This window comes from Cnephaeus nilssonii (genome assembly GCF_951640355.1).
Source record: "Cnephaeus nilssonii genome assembly, chromosome: 19".
NCBI lineage: Eukaryota > Metazoa > Chordata > Mammalia > Chiroptera > Vespertilionidae > Cnephaeus > Cnephaeus nilssonii.
The window spans coordinates 19,284,424-19,304,167 of NC_137090.1; the positions used below are offsets into that span (position 1 = coordinate 19,284,424).

The 19,744-nt window shown below is 39.4% G+C and overlaps 1 protein-coding gene across 7 annotated transcripts in view; it reads right to left on the minus strand.

Moving 5' to 3' along the window:
- TANC2 (tetratricopeptide repeat, ankyrin repeat and coiled-coil containing 2) overlaps positions 1-19,744 on the minus strand; it is a 281,058-nt gene that overhangs the window by 19,439 nt on the left and 241,875 nt on the right. For all 7 annotated transcript variants that reach the window (XM_079798830.1, XM_079798833.1, XM_079798832.1 and 4 more), the window contains 5 exons: positions 19,085-19,321; positions 14,742-14,927; positions 9,589-9,682; positions 3,237-3,370; positions 2,210-2,333 (listed from right to left, as the gene is read on the minus strand). In XM_079798830.1, coding sequence (XP_079654956.1) covers positions 2,210-2,333; positions 3,237-3,370; positions 9,589-9,682; positions 14,742-14,927; positions 19,085-19,321 — 775 coding nt within the window. The remainder of the gene's footprint in view (positions 1-2,209; positions 2,334-3,236; positions 3,371-9,588; positions 9,683-14,741; positions 14,928-19,084; positions 19,322-19,744) is intronic.

Here is a 19,744-nt window from a genome sequence, read left to right on the forward strand (position 1 = left end):
GACAGAATCCAAGGAGTTTTCTTAGACACATCTATAAATTCCCTGGACAGGGCATCCAGAGGTGAAAAAAACAGGATAAGAAGGTTCTGGATGTAAATTATAGATAAATTGATTTTTCCAAAAATAAGAAAAGTTGGAATTTAAGAAGTTAAAAGGAGATACATATGAAATAAGCCCAAAATTCAATTTGTAATTTTCCTCCTCTTTCTTTTCCCCCTTGCAGTTAACAAGACTAACAGTTCTCCCAAACATCCATCTTCAAACTTTGGAGTTATCTTCAACCCCTCCTCATTTCCTAAATGCAATCAATCTTTATATCAAAATCACTGTTGCATTTGGCCCTTCTGTTCTATTCTAACAGCTACTGCACCTGGATTAGGACCTCATTACCTCTCATCCATTCTACTACAATGGCTTCCTAATGGATCCCTATAATTCCGTCATCAAATCTATTCACATTATTGCCTGAGTGACTTTTTTTTTTTTAAAGCACAACTCTAGCATAAATTCCCTTTTTAAAAGTCTTGAAAGGCTCCCCACTGCCTTTAGAATTAAGTCCAAACTCTTTTAATCTGCTCCTTTTCCATTTCTTTGCACATATGCTTCCCATTTTATTTCTCAACAGCACTCATGTACTTCACTGGACAACTTGCCTATTTCCCCAAACCTGTTGTGTACTGTTCCTCCTTCTTCACCTTTCAATTACATTACTCCCCCTCCCTGAGCACAGAACATTTTTCCTATTCATATTTTGAAGTCTGTCCTATTCTAACTCAAATACCTTTACCAGAGCACTCAGGATTCTCTGCTTTTTAAGGTAGTTATTTACCTCTGTTTCATCCCTTCCTTACTAGATTATGGACCCTTTGAAGGGGCACAGATTATAGTATATTAATTTAAAAAAATTACTCACAGTTACTGGCATAGAGTTCTACAAATAACATGGGCTAAGTAACTGTTCATAGAATTTGTTCATTTAGTAAAAGTTGCTGATTTAAGTGTGAAAAATTAAACAGTACAAAGATCAGAATCTCTGCAGTGGTTAAGGGAGAAGAACTTGCTGGAATCTGTGCCTGATGATCTTCTATTGGAATGTGCAGTTACCTCAAGGCCATTAGTGGCTGAAGAGCTCCTGCCTTTCCAGGAGACTTGGGTTGTCCTTAGACATTTACTCCTGCCACATCTTACCCTGGGAATCCAGGCACATCCCACTTCCTCAACCAACTCCCTCTAAGCAGAAGTGAGAAGAGGTATCATGAAACCAGACTTGTTTGGTAGCTTGTACTGAGGAAGCAAGAACCTCTTTGCACGCGGGGAGAGCAGTTCTCTGATTCTGACCCCACCTTTTGAGCCTGAAGTTGTGGATACAAATCTTCTTTGGAAGATACAGCTAAAGATCCAGTAAGTGTTTGACCAAGTTGTAGTTTAAAATCTTAGAAGAAACCTCCTCGTCCTAACTCAGCTACCCTTAGCTGCTCCAACCTGGGCGTGATTCTTCAGGAGGTTGGTTTCCTTGAAGTGTATGTGCTTATGGATAGATGTTTTTGGTCCAGTTTACTAACAGGAGAAGCTAACTAGAATGGAATCATTAAGACCAGTCACAATCACACTACCTCTTGCTTCATGCAAATAAATGCTCAAGTTCCACTAGATAGTAGTGCAGAGTCAGCAGTGACCCCAGCGTTTCCACTGCAGAGGCCCACCAGCACTCCCCACAGGTAACTGTTCTGCACAGGTAACTGAGGTCATAGCAATCAAAAGGAATCTGAAATGTTTTGATGGTGGTGTGTATCCTTTAACTTATTTCTCATTCACCAGGAATACGTGAATGTTGGTAAATGTCAAAAGGCATTTATTACAAGAGGAGGGTAATAATATCCTGAGTCCTCAAATAGGGTACCATTGTCAGCAATTGTCTTAGTCTCCAGCTGCCTTCTTTGGATATAAGAAAAATGTTAGTTGTGCAAGACTGCAAAATAACTGATAAAGTTAAAGTCAAAATACAATCCCTAGAAGATGATCATTTAAAATGCAAAGTTTGGTGATTATTCAAACTCTTTAACTTAAGAGTTTGAATATGTTAATTTGGTTAGAATACTAAAGATCCCTCAAGCCACAAGGATTAATAATATCTTTCTTAACATTTCTTGGAATCCATCACTGGAAATTATGGGCACTGACCATCCAGCCCTGGCAGCCCAGGACTAACCTTGTGCAAGTAGAAAGTCCACAGTTCCCAGATGGCCTTCAGAAGCAGCCATCATCAAGGGAGTCCGACCTTGCTTGTCTGCCATGTTGACATCAGCTCCATGGGTGAGCAAAAGATCAACTATCTGCAAGTTCAGAGAAACAGGAGCCAATTATCCAGGAAGAGCTGCTGAGCAGACGCAGGCATGCTATCCCAGACACTGTGTGAACCCCCACATAACTTTCCACTGCAAGCACCCCCTCAAGTTCCACACAGTCCTTCTACCATGTGATTTGATCTATGACTCTAGAAGGACAGCCAAATGTGAAGAATTCAACTCTGAATGCTCAACTCAGCCACTAAGTAAAAAAAAAAAATTTAAGATAATAATGGCCAAGATGTGGACTAAGCAATCCCATAACTAAGCTCCAACACAAGTCACCTCCTGTGTCAGTGCCATTTTATTGACCTCTAGAAGTTGCAAAGCTGCCTGCAGTGAATATTTGTGACTGAACTGAGTATTACAGAGAGTCTCAACTCTTTAGCACTGTTTGGCTTCTACAGCCTTTTTTCTACTCAAGTACTTTGAAAAGGATTATTACCAATATGCTTTCTTTTCCATCCTAAGTGTACAAATTAGCATTTATCCAGAAGCCAAACATCTGGAAAGACCGCATAACTAAAATTTATATACACCACATTTTCTTTTAGGAAATCTCAGACACCTGCAAATAAGTGGTTAGCAGGGATCTGTTGAGATATGAACCTCCCCAAGAACTTGTGAATACTGTGAAATGTTCTCTAGAAAAAGGCAATTCTACGACCAGGCCAAAAGTAGCCAGTCTTTCTATACAATCTAGATGATTTTGAATGCTAACTTTTTGACATATTCTCAACTATGGAATATTAATAACAAACACCCAAGTCCTCAAACGTGATGATTGCTGGGTAACTCAAATTTTGTGATTCTTTTTTCTCTCTATGCATCAGGACTTCCCACCTAGAATTCACTCTTGCCCGTGGTCCTGAAAGTAGCTGCCATGCTTACCTGCCAGTGGCCCTGGCGAACAGTGCTGAATAGGGGCACTGCCCCTCGACGGTTTGGCTGGGCCACTGCCGCCCCTTGTTCCAAGAGCAGACGACATACCTCCAGTTTGCCCCTTCCGGCTGCAGCTGTCAGGGCTAAGGGCAGAGAACACAGACTGAAAACAGGTGGCTCTTGCAATCTCTAATCCTGTGTGTTAAACATGGCAGTATAACTGTGTTTGATTAATATAACTGCTACTTTACCTCCAAGAATAATGATTTTAGCTACTTTTGTCATGAAAATTTAAATGAATACAACTACATTTAAATGGGCTTCTTTATAATAGACAGAAACAATTATAAGAACACATTTACTGAAAAATCACCTTTGGTCAAACTTACTTCATTTTATTTTTTCCTACCCTGACTCTTTTTTGGTACCTCTTTCCTAGCTACACACCGTCTACTGGTCTATGTGTGGCTGGAATGCAGGGAGAAGGGCCTTTGCAGAGTAAGGTCTTTTTTTTTTTTTTTTTACAGAGAGGAAGAGAGAGGGATAGAGAGTTAGAAACATTGATGAGAGAGAAACATCAATCAGCTGCCTCCTGCACACTCCCCACCGGGGACGTGCCCGCAACCGAGGTACATGCCCTTGACCGGAATCGAACCTGGGACCTTTCAGTCCGCAGGCCGACGCTCTATCCACTGAGCCAAACCGGTTTCGGCCAGAGTAAGGTCTTGTTTTTAGAATTAGCTAGGCACAATCTCTGGCCACCTGTTCTTGGGCCCTTAAACCCAAGAACCAAAGTTAGAAACTGCAGTCCACGGGCCTTGGGCCAGTTTTTATTCCTTTCCTTCATTAGTTGAGACAGACATTTCTAGTACATCTGCAACCATTTTTATATGAGGGTCAGAAGTGTTCAAGGTAACAGTCAAGATGAGAGGTGTGACAAAGGCTCTTTTCTTTTTTTTTTTAAATATATTTTATTGATTTTTTACAGAGAGGAAGGGAGAGACATAGAGAGCTAGAAACATCGATGAGAGAGAAACATCGACCAGCTGCCTCCTGCACACCCCCTACCGGGGATGTGCCCGCAACCAATGTACATGCCCTTGACCGGAATCGAACCTGGGACCTTTCAGTCCGCAGATCGATGCTCTATCCACTGAGCCAAACCGGTTTCGGCAAGGCTCTTTTCTTGTGAATATAAAGATGGAGTCACAGAGAGAAATTAAGCTATAGTGAGTATAAGGGACACAGCAGGAAGAAACTTAAAACGGTCTTTCCTTGCTGCTGTTCTTTGATACAGTTGGTATCTGCAATTGAAATTCAAATCAAATGGTCATTTATAATCTTTTTCAAGTGTAAATTATCGCATTTTGTCTTTGGGCTTGGCCAAATTTATCCACAACTGATTCATGTGCAAAACCAAGATGACCTGTAATTTCCACCAAGATAAACCTTCAAGTAATCTTTTCCTTCCTCAATGATAAGAAGGGCTTAAGAAGGGGCAATTTTAGAAGATATATTCACTCAAACTAGATGCATCTATGCCTTGTCCTATGTGCACTTTCAGTTTTATTTGAAAAGTCCTAACATTATTTCTGTCCTGTTCCTCACAGATAGGAAGTGGCGTGGTCCCACCTGGGGTGAGGGTCATTTCTAAACCACCAATGGATGTGTACAGGTATTGATGGGTCTGACTATTGACTTGATAAAGAAGTTTTGTCTCTTATTCTTCAAATCAAAATCAAAGCGATCTTCCCTCTTTCTCAAGTTTGTATTTCTAATAGTTCAGAAACAACAACACTTTAGTTCTTGGGTTAGAACACCAGAGCAGTTTAAGAACTTGAATGGACATTATAACATTGTATACCTGAAACTTACACAATGTCATAGATCAATTATATCTCAGTAAAGCTGGGGGGTGGGGGAAGAGAACTTGACTGAGTTAGATACTTGTGAGGAATCATAGCATCACCTTGTTGGTACATAAAACAAATAATTTGGAAAATTTCTAACTCCCATGTTCTGATCCCATTTAAAGTAGCCACTAGGTAGGTGACAGGGTTGCAGCAAACTTCCCTTTTAATATCCTGTGTATGGGAAAAGGGGGACAAATACATTATTTTTCACAAAAGAATTTATAATGCCCTGGAGAAAATATCCACAGTATTTCAGAATCAGTCTTTCAGCAATGATGCCAGTTCATAGAATACAGTTGACATGCATAACCAGGGCCCATCTTGAAAACAACTTATACTGTCCACTCTAACCTGGAATTATATTGCTCTGGTTGGCTCATTTCAACCCACTGGATTGCATATTTATATGAGAGGGAATGTTTCATTTGGCCTTTTTCTTTGTTGTATCTTCTTAGGTTATGATGTAATTTGGCAGGAATTCATATCTCAAAGCTGATAGCTGGATATGGTCATTAACACAGCTGGCCAATTTCATCTCAGAGCAACACAACTATGTAAAATGGGATCTGTGCTTTTCAAAATCCAAAAGCAAGGAGTTGCTTTGGCTGGATTTTATAGAAGTCTTATCAAAAACTTAAAACTTTTTTGAGGGAAAAAAAGGAAAAAAGATTAAGGTAAAGCCAGTTCTATAAAAACAACAAACTGATTCTCAGTGCAAGCACAACAGTTTGGAGCCAAATCTCTTCCTTAGAGACCAGTAACAAAATTTGCTCGCTAGCTTGTCAGCATCTGATGAGATTATCGGACATAAATGGTCCTTTTCCAAATGGAAAAATCTAAGGAGTATGAAGAGGCAGGCAAGACACAGCTCAGAGTTGGGGAAAAGCCAGTTTGCTTGGATGGGATGCTGACACTAAATAGAATGCAGCGAAGCAAATGGTTCTTTGTTGTTTTTTTCAACCTAGAAAGAGTGCAGCAGACAGGTCATGTAAGACCAACGGGAGGGGGTGGTTGTGAGACAAACACTGATCACTGCTATCCAAAACATTAATTAAACATTTATTGAGCTACTTGTCAGACTCTGCTCTTAAGGAACTCATGGTTCAGTAAGAATCACAGACAAACAAGTAAATTACTATACAGTGTGATATGTACAACAGAAATAAGTCCATGAAGGTTGGTTGTATGGAGGTGTCACAGGGGAAGAAGTGTTTGGGAAGAGCTAGATGCTGAAAGAGAAATAGGAGACTTGCAGGCATTCAAAGGCAAGGAGGAGGCATGTTAGGCACAGGCAGAGAATGTATAAAGGCAATGAGGTAGGAAATAGCATGTTTATTGTATATGGAGTAACTGGAGAGATGGGCAATAGATGAGGCTAGAGATCATGACTGGTCTTTTTTTAAAAAATATATATTTTATTGATTTTTTACAGAGAGGAAGAGAGAGGGATAGAGAGTTAGAAACATCGATGATAGAGAAACATCGATCAGTTGCCTCTTGCACAACCCCTACGGGGGATGTGCCCGCAACCAAGGTACATGCCCTTGACCGGAATCGAACCTGGGACCTTTCAGTCCGCAGGCCGACGCTCTATCCACTGAGCCAAACCGGTTTCGGCATGACTGGTCTTTTAATGCTACATTTAATAACTTAATGTGACAGGTGGTCATTTAAGGGGGGTAAGCAGGAAAGTGACATGAACAGACTGTGGCTCAGAAAGATTGCTTTGGCTGAAATCTTGGAGATGAATCACAAAAGGGTGTGGCTACAGACAAGAAGATCAGTTAGGACGTATTTGCAATAACCTAGGCAAGAGATGATGAGGGCATGAATGAGGGTATCTTGTTTACTCTGGGAACCGGCTTCCTCTAGCAACTCAAGGGCCATGGAGTGGCTCAGGCCCTTGAGTTGCTGGAAGCTTTTAATGCTGGTCCTAGTTTTTGCCCATAAGACAAAGGAGAAGAGGAAGTGGTGAATAATCTTGTCACCCTAATTGCTTTTCTTCTGTGTTGTTCCATAAAAAGTCTGTGAAAACCCTGTGGGATGGAAGGGGTCAGCCAGAGGGTGAAAGCTGGATGTAGGAAGATGCTACCTGGAAGGATAAGAGGCTGCAAAATGGGGACAAAGGCAACAAGAATATTATGGTGATCTGCTTTTAGAAAATCAGACATGTAAAAATTGCACCTCAATAGTTCACTGATTCTAAGATGCGCTTTTTTCTTTCACATTTTAACACCTCTGAATTGAAATCCCTCTTACGATTGATTTGATAATAAAGAATTGTGCCAGTTTAACTGGCAGAGGTTGTTGTTTTTTGTACTGGCACAAAATGTATTGATTATATAGTTTCTTATAGTTACTGGTGTCTTAGATTCAATTTAGTAAGTGGTACAGATTGTTGAAAACATCATGACCATCATATTTTCCTCAGGGATAAATTATGTTGTTTAGAACAGGGTTGCAGTCAACCAGCTGGCTGTAGATGATAGACCTTCATTCCCTATATAAGGGAAACATATATAAGATTTTGTCTTTGGAGGAAACATCACAATTCAATGGATCATTATAAATTTTAAATGATTATGTACTATAAGTTAGAAAGGAACATGTTTACTTAGTTCTATCACTATAGAAAGAAAAGCAACTCATAGTTTTTGGTGGGTTGTCAGAACATTTTTACATAGCAAAGATATCATTTCCCGCAAATTTTTCTAAGGTCAAATAACTTTTTATGGGTCTATAAATTATACTGCAAATGTATTTCATTCTATGCCATATTTAAATAGCATTTTATGTTTCTAATGCTGAAACTGTTTCATATAAATACCATGGTAAACACAATTCTGATTATAATCAAACTGACACGAAGCTTTGAGTTTTCACAATCTTGAGATATGATAGATGTGTAAGACAATGTAACAAATTTTACTACATACTTAAAGTATGAAATGTTTTAAAAGTCCTGAGACCAAAAAGTTTTATTCTATTAAGCAATTCATATAGAGAAAAATGTCTTCCACTTAGTTCACACCCTTCTTGAACATTTTTAGTAATTCTTTTAAATATATAACTAGAATGTGTTAGTCTTGTAATTTCTATCCATTATCACCATTAGACCACTACTTTTTTGTTCTCCCTGTGGTTATATGTGCATGGTCTGACCACGGGAGTCTGCTGGGAGGGATGGCAGCGCTGTGCTGGGGAAGGCTTTGCTGACAGGAACAGTAAACCAGTATGTCCCTTCTGCAGCTCTAGCTCACAACATGCGTACTCCAGCACTGCTGATGTCCTGGCCAGTCTCTTCCCCCAGTCTGTCCTCTGGCTTCCCTCAGGGTGGGGTCCCAGAGACAACAGCTGTTTCCAGCTGCACATTTTCCTTTAATCTGTCACAGGCTCTTAAGCTGCAGCTGCCTGGCATCTGCTACCTTTGGCTCTTACAGAGGGAGGGATTGTTTGAGAAGCAAATTCCTGGGCTTTGGACCATTCTACATAATGTTAAAGAAGCCATGAAACCTATGTAAGATTTTTGCCATGGATGGAAACATTGCAATTCAGTAGGTGATTGTAAATTTTAAATGAATTCAAGTATCTTTTCTTATTTTTAATAACACTCTGACTCTAAGCAAAACACATAGACTTCTTGTTTGGTAAATATTCTCCCTAACTTGGCAATCTCAATATTGGTCTCCTCCTGGCAAAAATGATACATATCTGTGGTGACTCTACAGTTTTCATTGCCCTGGTTCCATAAAAACACATAGGTTACTAATGTTTCTCCAGATGTTGCAGTTTAGACTTGGGGGAAAGACAATAACCATTTCCTACAAAGGTCACAAGGAAGAGGCTTCTGTTTATGTAGTAAATACCGAGCAATACAGAAATCGCTTTGCTACAGACAGAGAGATGGCATGTGGCTGCGCTTTACAGGGTGGCACCTTCATGTTGCCCCCCAAGACCAACTTGACTCATACTGTGTCAGGTACCACTCTGCCATAGCACTTGGTGAAGCCAGAGTCGTAGATAAAAATGTAATCTCCTGGTTTACAATTACAGGTGAAGAGAGTTATTTTGATGGGAGAATTATTTATTCCTAACTGTTACAAGGATAACATCAAAAAAGAGAAAGGCCACAACTATTTTCTGCTCTGGTTTGGCACATTGTAAGGAAACTTTCAGTCTTTTAAAAATATTTGGAAACAAGAGCAGGGGAAAGTTTTGTTTGAAAGAAGACTCTGGTGCTAATAGTATGGGGAATCCAAAGGGAAGGCGAATTGAAAGGGGGAAATTGCTTGACTTTTTACTTCGGCTGAATTGGTCTCCAATACAAAAGCCACCAGAGAGATGCCTAAGGTATGCCAGAGAAAAAATGAGGGTGGGTGATGCAGAGAACACCTCTGCACACGTACAACAAATACATGAGAGAAGAGAGTGATGTCCATGACATGTACCTGTCTCTCCCCAGAGACTGTCAAAGCTGTTGATCTGTGCTCGCTCCACTTCCTCTTCATCTTTTTCTGGAAGATCAAGTAGGTAGGAGACAATCTGAAACAAGAAGTTGTGTCAGCTCAACCTCAGGTGGAAAACTATGCTACTGACATTAGCCTGTGAGGTTTGAAAGCTACCTGGATGACACAAGTGTTATGAAGTCTCTTGCACACAAAAGGAACAGAAGTGCCTGGCCTAGCAAAGAAACCCGAAGCTGCCATGATGAGCATCTGTTCCTATCAGGCACAGTTTACATGCTTCTCTGAACACAATTCACTTACATAGCATATGATTTTTAAAAATTACATATTTCTTATATTTAACTTAAAGAAGCAACCCTTCATCCTCCCAATAAAAATACCAATAAATAAACATAAAAAACAATCATTAAAAAAACATAAAATAAATATGGACAACCTTAGGGCTTGTAGGTCTTCAGAGCACAGTGATTATCTCCTTTAAGTATAAGGACTGTTTTGGGGACATGGGGGAATGGCTGCAAATTAGAAAGGAAAGTGACAGCTCTGTTTCCAGAAATGTGGCTGTAGAGAGAGTTTTAAAAAGCCTCGCAGAGATAACAAAATTCCAGCTTTACTTAATATTCCTGGGTGACATGTTAGGTCAGTTGATAGGGTAGCCATATCACTGAAGCAACTCCTGCAGTGGTGAGCTGACTGGTACTGGCCCATGAAAGCTGAACTTTAAATTTTCGGGACTTTTGCAAGCCCAGTGTTAAACAAAGACGTTTATTAAAAGTTAAATCACAATTAAATTATATTTAAAACAAAAGTTAAAAAATAAAATCTTGTTATTTCCTGATTTAACTGTTTTACAATTATCTATGCTCTTGAGGTGATTTATATCTACTGTGTCTGTATGATGAAAATATTACAGAATGGTGTGCTACTGTGTACATCTCCACAACTTTGTGTTCAGTGATGTCACATTGGTAGCTTGAAATCGGCCATGGAAAGAGTATCTACACCCTGAAACTGGCAAACATTACAAATCAGGATTTAATTTAGCGCTAAAGCTGAAAGAATTCCAGTTTTAAGAACATAATTTGCATGAGGGCAAAAAGTAGTTTAACAATAGGTCACATATCAGATTTAATGACAATAAAATTATTGGGTAAATTGGGTTACAAATTTCATCTATAAAATCATGGTAGAGTTGCATGATAGCCAACTTGCTAGGTTGGCTATGACACAAATTTAGCAAACATCAACATTAGCATTCAATTAAGAGTATTGTGCTCATTATCACTTGTAAACTGTGTACTAATGTTCTTTGTATCAGTAAAATTTATAATAAATTTAAGTTTAGTCATGCATTAGTTAATGACGGGGACATGTTCTCAGAAATGTGTTATTAGGCGATCTTGTCTTTGCCTGAACATCCTAGAGTACACTTAACAAAAACCTAGATTCTATAGCCTACTATACACCTAGGCTATATGGTATAGCCTATTGCTCCTAGGCTACACACCTGCACAGCACATTATTGTACTGAATACTGCAGGCAACTGTAACACAATATTAAGTATTTGTATATCTAAACACAGAAAAGGTACAGTAAAAATACAAAATGAAAGATAAAAAAATGGTGCATCTGTATAGGGCACTTACCATGATGGCGCTTTCAGGACTCGAAGTTGCTCTGGGTGAGTCAGTGAGTGAGTGGTGAGTGAATGTGAAGGCCTAGGGCCTCACTACTGTAGACTTTATAAACACTATACACTTAGGCTACACCAAATTAAAAATTTTTTTTTCTTCAATAACTTTTTAACTTTATAATTAAAACACACTTTCAACTCTTATATTAACAGTTAGATTAAAACACAAAGACATTGTATAGCTGCACAAACTGGAAAAATAAAAAAGGAGACATATGTACTACTATTTGTAATACCTTAAAAGAAAAAAAAGAAAATAAAAGTTTTTAAAAAATAAAAAAGATATTTTCTTTATGTCCTTATTCTATAAGATTTTTCCTATTTTTAAAATTTAAATTTTTCTATTTTTAAAACTTTTTTTTGTTAAAAACTAAGACACACACACACACCTTAGCCTAGGCCTACACAGGGTCAGGATCATCACTATCATTGTCTTCTACCTCCACAACTTGCCCTTCAGAGTGAAACAGGGGGGAAAGGATGGGGAGGAACTGGATTAGATAAATTCCCAGGTCCTTTCCAATTCCCACATTCTGTGCCCATAATTCTAGGTACCTTGGGAAGGTGTTCAGGGGCAATAACATGCATAGAGCTGTCATCTCCTATGAAAACAATGTCTTTTTCTGGAACACCCCCTGAAAGACCTGCCTGAGGCTCTTCTTGAGGACTTGTCATTCTTTTCAGAAATAAGTCCATGGTGGTCTTTTAAAAATTTTTTTATTTTCCACCATAAATTTGCCTATAAGCAGATACTGCACTATTAATGAAAAATTTTTTGTTGTTAGGGTACATATTTTCAAACTTTTAAAGGAGCTTATTGAGGTCTTCAAAAGCTTCTACTTTTCTTAGGGATTCTTCTTCTCTTTCTTCTGCAATTCCTTTTCTCTTGCCTCTTCTTCAGTTATGTATTCCTGTTCTAGTTCCAACAACTCCCCATTAGTCAGTTCCTTAGGAACTACCCCTAGGAGCGCCTCAATTTTATCATCACCCACATCCAGGTTAAAGTGTTTGCCATCTCAGCTACAGCCTTGTTGATTTCTGCAACCTTCACATCCTTGGCAAATCCTTTGAAATCAGGGACAAACCTCTTGAGTGTCTTCCAGATGTCATTTATATACTCCTTGGTTACATCATCCCAAGCCAAAGCAAAGGTCTTAATGCAGCCATAGACACTGTAATCCTTCCAGAAGTGCCCCTGTGTCTTTGACACTTGCAGCAACAGCCTGGGCAAAGGTCCTCCTTAGGTAGCAGGCCTTAAAAGCTGCTATAACTCCTTGATCCATTGGTTGGATCAAAGTGGTGGTGTTTGGAGGAAAAACACCACTTTGATTGATATTGGGATGAAGATCACCAATAAAAGGAAGATGTCCAGCATCATTATCTACAATAAGCAAAATCTTGAAAGCATGTGATGCTCTGAATAGCACTTCTCCATTTTGCTGGCATAGTAATTCAGGAGGGCATCTTGGAAAAGGAAATGGGTCATTCATGACTTTATTTGCTCCTGTAGTACACTGCCAGTGTCTGCATATTGATACGCTTGAAGTGGTATCTTACTGTTCCAGATCACAAAGGGTTTCTTTCAATTTGTAGCCTGAAACATTGCCCCCAGGCAAGACTGTTATCCTGTCCTTAAGAGCCTTGAAACCTGGCAGTGACTTGGTCTCCTTATGTATGAAAGTCCTTTCAGGCATCCTTTTCAGAATAGGGAGGTTTTGTCCATATTGAAATTCTGGCAAGTAATTTTCCTCCACAATCAGCTTATCTAGAGTTTCCAAAAATTCCTCAGATGCCTTCACATCAGCACTCACACTCACCACTCACTTCTGCATTATGAATAATGATTCTTGAATCATTTAAACTACCCAGAGCTTGCAGTAAATTCAACATTGTAGTTGGGTCCAGACTTTTCTTTCAACATTGCAAACAAGCATTTTGCTTTGGCCATGATCATCACAGTGCTGAGAGGGATACGCTTTTGTGTCTGATCTACATTCTAGGTCATTAGAAATTTCTCCATGTCTGATAAAAGCCCTTCTTCAAATTTTTAGTCTGGTTGCCCTCAATGAAGCAGACCCTTTAACAACTTCTGACGTGTAGTTCTTGTTCTTAAAGATGGAAGCTATAGTGGAATGGGGCATGCCTGACTGGTGAGCACTCTTAATTTTGTTTTCAGGTCAATCACTTGATGTGCCCTCTACCTGGCAACATTAGCAGTGAATTTAGGAGCCATAATGAACAAAACAACATGAGATTAAATCAAGCACAATTGAAAATGATGTGTTTGATCCACTGGTTGAATCAAAGAAGTGGTGAGGTGATAAACACAAGATGAGTGAGGCTGCTGCTGGAGTAACATACATAATGTTTTACACCAAACTTTTTTTTATAAGTCGCAAGTGTATACTCTAAAATAACGATAAAATACAGTATGCAAAATACTTAAACCTGTAACATTCACTTATTATCACTATCAAGTATTATGTACTGTACATAACTGTATCTGCTATACTTTTATACAACTGATAGAAGTTTGTTTCCACTAGCATACCACACACACATGAGTAATACGTCACACTACAACATTACAATGGTTATGACATCACTAGGTGATAGGAATTTTTAGCTCCGTTATGATCTTATGGGACTACATTCATATATGTGGTCTGTCGTTGACCAAAATGTCATTAGGTGGCACATGTTAGGTGGCGCATGACTGTATGTATGCTCTTGTCTCTGTCTCTCTTTCTCTCTCTCCCTCTTCTCCTCCCTCTCTCCCATTCCACTCACTCTCCTTCCCATAGCTGATTGTTAACATTTCCTAGTATACTACCAATTCCATATATTTTGCCACTATATTATTACTATCATCAATAAACAAGTTAGCAAAAATACCGTTTGTATAGTATTTAACAGTTTACAAAGTACTTTTCATAACAGCCTTGTAAAAATAATTTATTAGACTCACTCTACTGATGGGAAACTAAGGTTCCATGAAGGTTGGGTAAATTGCCCAAGGTCCAGAGCTAATGAGTAGCAAAGTTGGGACTCAAATCTAGTCCTTCTGAGATTCTAAATGTTGTGCTATTCCCATGTCACACTGCCTATCCATGGGGACACAGCTCAATAAATAATCCCTCTGAGCCTAGTGTCAGTGTGTGTTAAATAGGGGTGAAAGGATGGGGAGGAACTAGATTAGATAAATTCCAAGGTCCTTTCCAATTCCCACATTCTGTGCCCATAATTCTAGGTACCTTGGTTAGAATTCAACTGCTTCATGGAGTCTATGCTTCCTATTCCTCAAAGTAGTATTCAAAAAGCTAATTCATATTAATTAGAGTGGCAATTTTCAATAATGCAACCCTTTTCTCCTGGTCTCCTAGTCTTTCAATATACAGATTGAAAAAAACCCCAAACAAACCTTATTGCCTGCTTTCTTACCTCAGTGTAACCCATACTGGCTGCAGCAATGAGGGCCTGCTGGATGGCCTGGCTCTTCTTAAACACCCCTTGCTGCTGGCTGGCCATTGTCCAGTCACACTGAATCAGAAACTTGACAACCTCCAGATGACCTCGGAGTGCAGCATGGACCAAAGCACACTGTCCATTCTTATCCAAGTGATCCACCTAAGGGAAGGGGACAGAGAAATCTGTGTAAATGAAGACTGGGGCTGTACCCCAACTCTAGTCACATCATCCCACTGCACAGCCTAGACTACTAAGAGCCAGTCTTTCCCATGACCTGAACCAATCTGAGAAAATTTAGAGGATACTCTCCTACTCAGCCTAAATCACTACTGAGCTATAACTCTGGTAGAAGCCCCCCTGGGGAGAACCTGGGGTGGGGGGAGCGGTTACAGGGTCAGGCTTTTGTTTTCACATCAAAAGAAACAAACAAACAAAAAAAACTACAGAAACCTCCAGTTCCAGCTTTGTTTTCCTGAGGTATATTCTCCTTTGTCCTTAACTAGTTCTTTTCCAACCAAGATTGGAAAGACTTGTAGCTCTCTTGGGATAAAAAAATGTATTTGAAACCATGAAAGGAGAACAACAACAACAACAACAACAACAAACATTCTGAAGCGCTCTCTCTCTCTCTTTCAGAGAAGTAAAGTATCTTGTATGATGAATCACACATTTGACCACCGAGCTTTGGCAAAGGCTGCATCTTTCTTCCAGTGTGAGGGCAGAATCTCAAAGATTTGACCAAAATGGCTAGAGGTACTTGGACCTTAATGCTAGACTCAATTCCAGAAGCAGTTTTTACAATGCAGTGTTGGTTTAGGCTGAGAGAAGGGCCTGATTAAGATCAATCTACCAGAAGGTCCCTAGCCACAGCCTTTTCTGACAGGTAGGCAGGTTATCTTCCAGTGGCAGTTAGAACATTTGAAACAAATTCTCTATCTTATTTTTCCCAGCTTTAGGTCCACTCAGCCATTTATTTAACAAATGTTTACTGAATGCCTACTATGTGCAAGGTGAATAAGATAGTAAAATATAAATTCTGTGCTCAAGGATTTTCAAACAAGGTAGGGGAGATGTGACCAATATGATAAACGCCTGTCCAACAAAGGAGTTTATAATAAATGCCATACGAAGAGTAAATGTGCAATAAAATTTCAGAAAATTCCCAGCTAGAACCTGAAATGAATTTAGTCAGAAAGGTGTTATGGTCTGAATGTTGGTGTCCCCCCAAATGATATGTTGGAATTCTAACCCGGATGGCATTAGAAAATAGGGCCTTTGGGGAGTGATTAGGTCATGAGGGCAGAGCTCTCATGAAGGGGATTAGTATCCTTATAAAGGGACCCCAGAGAGCTTGCTTGTCCCCTTCTACCACGTGAGGACACAGCAAGAAGGCTCCGTCTGTGAACCAGGAAGCTCTCACTGGACATGGAATCTGTTGGCACCACGAGCTTGGGGCTTAGCCTCCAGAACTGTGAGAAATAAGTGTTGTTTATGAGCCACTCACTCTATGGTATTTTGTTACAGCACCCAAATGAACTTAGGTCTAAATTAATTCACTAATAGGAAAGGATTAATTCTAGTTTTTGTAAGGAAAGGGTACATAAAGGGGAAGTTTAAACTGCAAAATTGAGAGGGTCTTATGAATGAATGGGTTAGGGATTTGAAAGGACACAGTACTCATATTGAAAGAGCTTCCAATGGTCAAATATGGGCTAATTTGAGCAACAAAATAAATCATAATAGCAACCATTATAGTTCATAGTATAAAATCAGTATCTAGAAACCCACTATGCTAGAAATAATTGAATAAATACATGTGGGAGAAGTAACAGCTCTTCCTTACAATAGAATTCCAATAAAAAATATTGAAGGAATGAGAGAAATAGAAAAATCACCATTAGGCAAACACCTTAGCAATAATTACTGCAGTAAGAAATCACTGACGGATCCTAAAATTAGTGGACAAAAGCATGAGAAACAAGTCTCAAAGCGTCTCCCTAAAATATAATTCTTAATTAAAAAGAGAAGACAGTAACTTCACACCTGAGAAACCTGGAAGACACTACCTTAACAAAGCAACAGAAGTTAATGGTATCACTTCGGTGGTATAATTGACAAAAATATATTCTAACGATGAGAAAATATCAGACAAACTAAAATTCAAGAACTTTCTACAAAATAAATGGCTAATATTCTTCATTATCTCCTTAATGCAGAAGCCATGGGAGGGAGTATGAGGAGAGGACAAAAATCTTAGTGAAAAGTTATATTAAGAGAAGGAAGAGAGAAGAGCAACCAGACAGGCAAGAAGGGTACTAGGACCATATTACAAGTTCTGAGAAGTATAATCAATACTAAGGGGTGAGAAATGAGAAAAAGTTACTTTATTTGGTGACTGGCAGTTGTTGGTGGATTTTGAGAGATTGGCTACATTTGAATGCCAGGAGACTGTGTTTTATTTATTTATATGTTTGTTTGTTTATTTAATTGTTGACAGTATTACAGATGTCCCTCATGTCTCTCCTTCCCCCCCCCACCCTGCCCCAACCCCACCCCATCCAGGCCTTCACCCACATTATTGTCTGTGTCCAAGTGTGTTATTTTTTAAAAGACTATTATTTATCAGGCACTAAATCAGATAGAGTTCATCTCTTTTAAAAAAGGCTTTCTTGTTTTTAATTATCCTATTTTCTGGATAAAACAAGTGAGACTGAGAGGGGTTCAATGACTTCTCCAAGCCCTCACAGAAAGTAAGTGCAAATGCAGGCTTTGAACAAGTTGTGTTTGATCCCAAAGTATATAATTTTTAATGACTTGTCTCCTCCTTCTCTCATGGAAGCCACACACCAAGTAGTTAAGGAGTACTAAGTGAACAGAGGTAGCAAGTACAGATGACTCTTAGAACAGGTGTGGTAGATATAGAAGGTAAGAGATGGGAGCTTCTGGTTAGCAGGAGAAAGGAAAATTTCTCTTTTGAGTTAGAGGAGACATTCATAGGTTTGTAGAAACTGGGGGAAAGGCAGTATAAATGTAGAAAAAGAATGAAATACAATGTGAGAGAATGAGCAACTTACTGAGAGAAAAAATATAGGTGGAGGCCACTGCTTTGGAAAGGGAAGGAAACAGTTCCTTCCTAAGGCAGAAATGAAGGGGAGTGTAGGTAAGGATTCATAGTTTTGAGATATACATTGAGAGGAACTCAATCTTAGTAATGTAGGAGGGTAAAATAAGTTTGAGAGGGTACTGAAAAGAACACAAAAGATTTATACATCTACTGTGGGGAAAATGAGAGATGAGTAAAATGACAGCTGAGCAGCAGGAAAGACCCAGGTGAGATTAAAATGTGAATTCACAGCAACAGTAATAAGGCCCAATTATCATTCTATTTCTTGAGGTGTTCATTCTATTGAACAGGACTTTAGAGGTGGCCCATTACTGTGTCACCGTAAACATCAGAGGCTCAGGGATTCCACTGAGAGTCCCAGGTCCCAGTTCCCAAGGGAGTCTCAGGAGTCCCATTCTCTTCACTGGTAAAAACACTGGACACCTCAGAATGAGGTCATACTTATATTTCATATTACTTATATTTCATTGCAAAACCACCAAAATCCTCAGTTTGTTTTCATGACTGAAACAAAATACCACAAAGCTACAATTTCCCCAGAGGCCTCCATTTTGAGGCCAGCACTTTTCACCAATATTTTGAAATTGAGTTATTTTACATCAGTGGCTTTTGGGTTACTATAAAGCAAACACATTTTTTAGAAAGGTTTTTAGAGAATTAAAATATACTAACAGAAACATTCTGAGTGTCTCTGGTCAGTTTGAGGATAACCAGAGAGAACCACCTTCTCCCCATACCTCTCCGGTGGTGACCTTCAAGGATAGGAAGAGGGAGTCTGGTCTCTGTTCTTATCTCCATGGTTAACTTATCTTTACACATGAAAGGCTGAGGCTGCAGGCACCATTCAGTTCAGATTTCCCACTGCAGTCTCCCTGCTCCTCCACCTTCTCCTTCCTTACTCTGAGCTCAGTAGAGAATTTCCTGGTTGTTAGGTACAGACTTTTAGTGGCTGCTGCTAATGAGATTTTCTAAGTGCCCCTCAAATGGTTTAGGACCGTGTCCAGATGCAGTGTGGAGCTGGCGTGCAAACACTGGGATGTCTGTGGAGCCCGTCCTCCCTTTGATCTGCTCCCTAACAGGGTCTGATGTGCTCCACCTGGATTCATGAGGTAACACAGGAGATAAGGATGACTACAGCAGGAGGAAAGATAAAGGGAAGAAAGGAGAAGCAGCAGAGCCAGGCAGCCATTACCTTGGCCCGTTTCTTGCACAGCAGCACAACGATGCTCAGGTAGCCCGCCGCTGCGGCATAGCCCAGAGGAGTCAGGCCACTTTCAGAAGAGACATCCACATTGGCTCCAAACTCCAAGAGGAGGGCCACCATTTCTGTGTAGCCAAGATGAGACTGGACACACAGAATTGGGGCATTATTTAAAACTTCTGTCCGATAATTAATGTTGGCACCTCCCAAAATCAGCAGTCGGCTGACCTAGAAATAAGTAAATAAAAATAACACTCAAAAAAATATAAGTCACATCCTTTTAGTCATCTTTTATTAAGTCATCTGGGACCCCATAATAGTGTCTAGTAGCATTTAATGAACTGCTTTGTTTTATAATTGTTATGTGTTCCTTTTTTTCAATACCTTGCTTGTGAAAGGGATGTAAAATGTCTCTTTACATAAACCACTTAGTCACTAGAGAAAATGCCATCTGTACTGTAGTGCTGAACACAGTCTCTACCATTGAACTGTTGGTCAGAAAAGCCCCTACCAAAACAAAAGCTACCTGAGATTGACTTACTCCCTAAAAGCAGCAGGACCTGATCCTATAAATCAGGGTCAACTACTATATAAGGTCAATAGTTTGCTCTTTAATTCACAGAATAAAATGTAACAATTTAAAACATATTA